Below are 5851 nucleotides of genomic sequence, written 5' to 3' on the forward strand. Positions count from 1 at the left end.
CCTCCTTATATAGTTGCTTCATGCGTGTAAGCATATACATACATACATATGTAAGCATCTGTGCATTATCGGCATCTCCTCCTCTCCCTACCACATGATATTGGCATGTGAGAGAAGGGTAACGGTAAACGACTGCGTCGCCTGATGTTTACACTGAGTACCAACAGTTTTCGGTTCCTATTCTGCTACCTGAAATACATCTGCCATAGACATTTTTTCGCATCTCAGTAGTTTCTGTGCCAACTGGTAAACAAATAGCTAAACATTTGACAACAAAAACACACAAACAATTTTACAGTTGGCCTTCGTTGACTCAAATATCACGGAGAGTGGACAACCTTTCGCTGCTTATGATTCCTTGCATGAAAATTAAATGTGTTACTTGCGATAGCCGATAGTCGTCCATGATGAAAGAGAGGATCTGCGCCGCTCTGTTTCTGTTTGTGTTGGTCACGCCGGTGAAGTCATGGAGCGCACCGGATGAGCCGTACATTTGGCGCAATGGATATTCAGGGCATGGCACCACCCACGAGAAAATGGGCCAGGGCCACTTTGAGGAAGTTCATTTCACGAAGTTTGTGCCCACAACGAACTACTCACAGAGAACGAAGAATCCCAGCATGTGGGTGGATATTGTGTTCAAAATGTCACGCACTTTCTTCGACAAAATGTTCCCCATGGATCCGACAATACCCAGGGGTGAGTGCAACATGTTGTGCAGCACATGTTGTGTCTGAATGTTCGATTGCAGGCTACATCAAGTTCTTGGGCACGGATAACATGAAGCTGGGCCCGAAAGTCGATAAAGAAGATTGGGCCCAGTGGCTGAACGCCTACTGGCTGATGTGGGCCTGGGTGCTTGTCCAGGTGGCACTCATTCTCGCCATACCCTTTATAGGGTGAGTATCTCTGGCACTGCTGTGTGCTGTGCTCTCACTTATTTTCTCTCTTGTGTGTATGTGTGTGTGTGTGTCATCAGCGTCTTATATTTCTGCCTCTGCTGCTTTCGCTGCAAGACTCGAGCGGGTTGTCCGGCCTGCGAGACGCATCTTAATGTGCGGCGACGCGTTGTCTTGGGCACCTGTTTGGGCTTGATGATTGCTTTGATCGGGTAAGGTCACGGGGTCAGGTATTACCCAAATCGCATGCTTATTGGCCTGCTCCACAGCTGCTGCATGGTGCTGGCGTTCCTCTCGAATGGCATGCTGGAGCGGGGGCTCACCACCACGAAGCAAATCCTGGAAGTGGGCAGCGTGGACACTTGCAACTTCCTGAAGGATGTCAGCGATCACGTTCATCATTTGTTTGTGAGCAACTACGAGGAGATGGAGACCCAATTGGTAGCCACACTCAAGGGTAGCATAATCCGTGCCTTTCCATCGCCAATGTAATGTTTTGTCCTTTACCCACCATAGATGCACCCAATCATTTGTTTAGAGACTTGAACGATGTGGCAGAAGGCAATGCCATGGCGGAGCTCGCACGGATATTAAACAATGTTTACCAGGCGGTAGTAGATACGGGCGACACTGTATCCCTGCAAAACAACTTGCTGCGGGACACCTTCGTTCTCAGAGAAGGTAAGAAAGAAAGAAAAGAAAAAGATCTCTCGGGCAGCGCAGTCGGCACACGAGCAGCGTAAAAGCTACGTGTACCGCGAACCGTCGCAGCGGCAGAGAAGCAGCGTCGTATGCACAATTGCGCGGCTGCCGCAGCGGCAGAGAAGCAAGAAACGTTTTTAGCTTCGTGTCTGTTGACGTGTGAGAACCTGCATGCCGACCGCTGAGAGCAAAGGTGCCAAAGAACACTCTCTCTCGCTGACTCTGACGCTGTGCTGCTCTCTGAGTAAAGCTCTCTCTGCATGGTGAAGATCCGTTTTGGCATAGAAGCAAGTCTTTTCTGTTGTCTCTGTGAAACATGTGGGTGGCGGCAGTACAGAGAGGGCACCTGCAAATATTTAGCCCACATTTAAACACTAACGGAACTTGCACAGCGTAATCTGCTACTTCCTTTCTCTTTTGCTTTTGTTTCGTTTTGTTTTGACAGCTCTGCGCGGCGTGAAGCGTAAAATAAACTTTGCGGCAACGGTGCTCTGTGGGAGTAAGGAATGCCTGAAATTTCTACGCAATGCCGACATTGAGTTTATTGACACATCCAGATGCCTGCACTTGGACGAAGTGAATACAATTTCCCCTAAATGCTGGAATATTACGCTAACACCCCAACCCCCCCTATAGGCACCCAGTTTGCGGAAAATCAGATATGAGATGATGGTGGTCTTCCTTCCGGACCAGTACAGAGCAAATCTGATGCTGGAGCGTCTCCGTGCGGTGAGCAAAAAGATCAAGGATGAGCTGGAGCGTGTGACGCCGCCGATAATCCGAGATATACGCAAGGGCGGCATTCTCTTTGCCGGCGAGTCGCGAAAATTACAAGAAATAATCGATGTGGTCATCAGTGACATTCACTTGGGCACTCTCCGTGCGACGCGTGCCTTCGAGGATCTCTACGATAAGTTCAATGAGACGCGCTACTACGTGGTCCTCTACATCTCCGTGTGCGTGATTGCGGTTTGTATTGCAGGTTGAGTAATCGTTCGGAGCAGGCTTCTATCTATCGCTCCACACAGATACTGATTGTGCTGACTGTTGCTCTGGTTCTCGGCTGCCTAGCTCCGCGCGTCACAGGCGTCAACGATTCCTTTTTCACCATGAAGCTGGGCTCCTACGCTCTCATACTGTAAGCAAATAATTCACTACCATCCTCCACTTAAATTTGTTTGATTGCAGCGCCATGATTTTGATATTCTGTGTGATCTCCGCCATGCTGATTGTGGGCCTCTTCTACTTTATTATCGGCTCGGTGGCATACAAAGGCGCCTGCGCGCCACTCAGGCAGCAGAAGGCGAGTGCGCTGCTCCGGCAGCTGGATGCGCACATCGATCTGAAGAAGTATTTCTCGTCGCAACGCGAAAGAGCCGCACCCATGAGCTTGTCGTCAGTGATTGAGGCGTGCGAGGGGGAGCAATTTCTGTTTCCGTTTCTGCGCGAGCAGAGAATCTACAACGTGGACAATTTGCTGCGCGTGCGCGTGACGACACCGCAAGACAGAAATTTTGATCCGAATCTGGATCTATCCAAAACATACTTGCTAACAGCGTACGAGAGGGATGTGTTTCTGACCAAGTCGGAGACGAACATTGTGGGGCTGTACGACAGTCGCCTGTTCACCGAATCCATTTGCCCCGAACTCACGCCCATGGATCTGCGACAGCTCGAAGCGGATCTGCTGCGCTTCTCGCGCTCACTGTCGGCTCGTCATTACCACATGGCCAAGGTGGCCTTCGAGAACGAGTACGTGAGTCTGCAGTCGTTTAGGAGAGCGTTTCATGCAGCTATACACAGAGATGTTGCAACAATGGTCAAAGCACTGCGCAAAGCTGATAAGCTCTTACTGTACCAGAACTACAACCTCGGCGATTCCATAAAAATACTCAGACAGTCGGTGCTTGATACTGAGAAATTTATACAGACCAAGGGGACGGCATATCTGGCCACACTGGCCCAGAACCTAACCGAAATGGTTGACCAACAGATCAACACGTACATCCGCATGGTAGTCCACGAAGCCAACTACGTTGTGGGTCGCTGTCAGCCACTCAGCTATATATACGATAACGGTCTGGATTTGGTGTGCAATCGCATGGTGGATCCCATTGTAAGCAGTTCTTTGGTTTGTTTTGCTCACTCACTGATCAATCGATCGATCCAATTGCAGAATGGCTATTGGATCAGCGTGGTCATAGCCGCCTTCCTGCTCATGCCCGTCCTCTGTGTGGCTCATCGCTTGCAGTGCTTGTACAAGCAAATAAGTCTGCCCCCGATACGGCCTGTGCGCAGCAGAGTGATAGCGGAGGAGCCCAGGTTGGTATTTGTAATCATTCAAGACATTTCACACACTAATCGTTAATCCTTCATTGCAGCTGCCCCTTCTGCAGGGGCCAGCCACCAAGAATGGAAGGTGGTCAGTTCGAACATTCGGACTGTGAAGAAGTAACGATTGTCGATGACAGGAGCACGATAGCGCCGACCACGTCAACGACAACGGCGATTATCAACGATTTAGAGTCCAATAAAGACAGAAAGAACAAGCTAGATTAGTCTTTGGTAGAGATATTTATGTATAATAAAATTTCTAGTGGTGTCTGTACTCTGATGCACCCGATTTATCGAGTGATCCAGCTAGTCTCTCTCCCCCACCGCTTGCTCGTGATACTTTTGGGATGGACTTTGTTCGGCTGTTAAAGTTATTGGAGTCCAGCTGATTTATTGCAGTACTGAGCATTGAACAAGCTGCGTTCCACATATGCTCATAAAACAATCCTTAAATAAAGGCTGGCACATCCAGGCACAGCCACAGCCACAGCTCACAGTCCGCACTTTTTGCCCACACAGTGTGTGGAGTGACTTTGTGCATAATTACCATATCTAATAAATCTTATTTCCGTGGAGAGCGCACGATGGATGCTGAACACTGGACGAGTCAGAAAAGTTTTTCTTGGCACGGACCGTGCCCGTGCCCGTGCCCGTGCCCGTGCATGTGTGAGTTCTGTGCCTCGGGTCAGCAGCACGAGCTTCACACATCTGCCCCGAAACTCTGCAGAACACTTTGCTTTTTCCATGTCAGCTTGTATTCAAAATAATTTATTATTTAACAGGCCTAATGACAAAAGTTTTGTCATTTTATAACAAATGCATAAAACGTAAAGCGATGCATGCAAGAGCAACAAACGGAGTGGGAGGCCCACGCTCTCTCCCTACTCTGCTCCGAGCGTTGACAAGAGGCGAAAAAAGAGAAGGAAAAGAGAACAGCGATGAGGTTCACAGTTCCGATTACAGTTACCAGTTGGCACTTTAACAGTTTTAACACTTTCAACTCTAAAACATAATTAACTTTTGCTTCAAAATTTGCAAAATTGTTCCTGCTAGATTTGTCATTGCAGCCACTGTGCGCGCGGGTACAATGAACCTCAATAGAAACGGTGCAGTGGAGAGGAGCAGCAAGAGAGAGAGAGAGTGAACCTCAATAGAGACGGGACGGTGGAATGGAGCGGCACAGCGAGAGAGAGAGAGAGAGAGAGTGAAAATCTTTTACCACTACGAGCACTTTGATATCTATTACAATCAAATTGCAAATTAAATCACAAAGCAGAGTTAAGCGATGGCAGAATCCAGGAATGGAAATGGAGGAAGGAAGCAGTGCAAAAGGTGGAGCAAGCAGCAGTGTGGGAGAGGAGCCAGCAGCCATGGGAGACAGGAATAAGGAGAATGAAATGAAAGCAGAATAAGCAAGCGAAAGAGAGAGTGAGAGAGAGAGAAGAAGCAACGGGGGAAAAAGTCGCTTAAATTCGTTAGTCAAACAAGTCGAGTTATAAGTTTATTTTCCCGGCAGCTGTACATATCCGAGTCAAGGTAAACCAAGGGTGGACTTGGTTACCCATGCCCCCCTGTAACCACTCACCTGTCCACCCGCAGTACCCAGTCCAGCAGAGCTAACTCCTGTCGCCGCAAGAGCAGCGAAGCGTGTGATTCCATAACATTCAGGTGCGGGGAGGTGTGGGCAGCAACAGAACAGAGACCAGAGACCAGAACTCCCTGCCAGTGAGTGCACGAAAAGGCGAAAAGCGAGAACCCAATGTCCGCGCGGAGTCAGCTGTGGACAGGGTCAGCCAGAGGACCAACTCCCAAGCTGCTGCCAGCAGTCAAGGAGAAGAATAAGAAGAGTTAACGCTCCCAGTTGAACGTTTTATAAAGGATCCTCCCTGGGGCAGGGGTGGAACTGTGACTGTGAC

The 5851-nt window shown here is 49.0% G+C and overlaps 1 protein-coding gene across 1 annotated transcript; it reads left to right on the top strand.

Annotated features, from left to right (window-relative positions):
• The first annotated feature begins 269 nt into the window (after nucleotides 1–269).
• Nucleotides 270–4210, top strand: LOC117903171 (prominin-like protein). The gene is made up of 11 exons (XM_034815016.1): nucleotides 270–699; nucleotides 752–899; nucleotides 980–1111; nucleotides 1169–1356; nucleotides 1416–1580; nucleotides 2047–2177; nucleotides 2238–2570; nucleotides 2630–2739; nucleotides 2790–3717; nucleotides 3778–3923; nucleotides 3983–4210. The coding sequence occupies exons 1-11, from the start codon at nucleotides 405–407 to the stop codon at nucleotides 4158–4160; spliced, it is 2754 nt and encodes a 917-aa protein (XP_034670907.1). The 5' UTR covers nucleotides 270–404; the 3' UTR covers nucleotides 4161–4210.
• The last annotated feature ends 1641 nt before the right edge of the window (nucleotides 4211–5851 follow it).

The sequence above is a fragment of the Drosophila subobscura genome, chromosome A (genome assembly GCF_008121235.1).
Source record: "Drosophila subobscura isolate 14011-0131.10 chromosome A, UCBerk_Dsub_1.0, whole genome shotgun sequence".
Lineage (NCBI taxonomy): Eukaryota > Metazoa > Arthropoda > Insecta > Diptera > Drosophilidae > Drosophila > Drosophila subobscura.

Coding starts and splice junctions, on each gene's coding strand:
- LOC117903171 (XM_034815016.1), top strand. CDS start 405: ATGATGAAAGAGAGGATCTGCGCCGCTCTGTTTCTGTTTGTGTTGGTC. Junction 900..979: donor CTCGCCATACCCTTTATAGG/GTGAGTATCTCT, acceptor GTGTGTCATCAG/CGTCTTATATTTCTGCCTCT. Junction 1,112..1,168: donor TTGATGATTGCTTTGATCGG/GTAAGGTCACGG, acceptor CCTGCTCCACAG/CTGCTGCATGGTGCTGGCGT.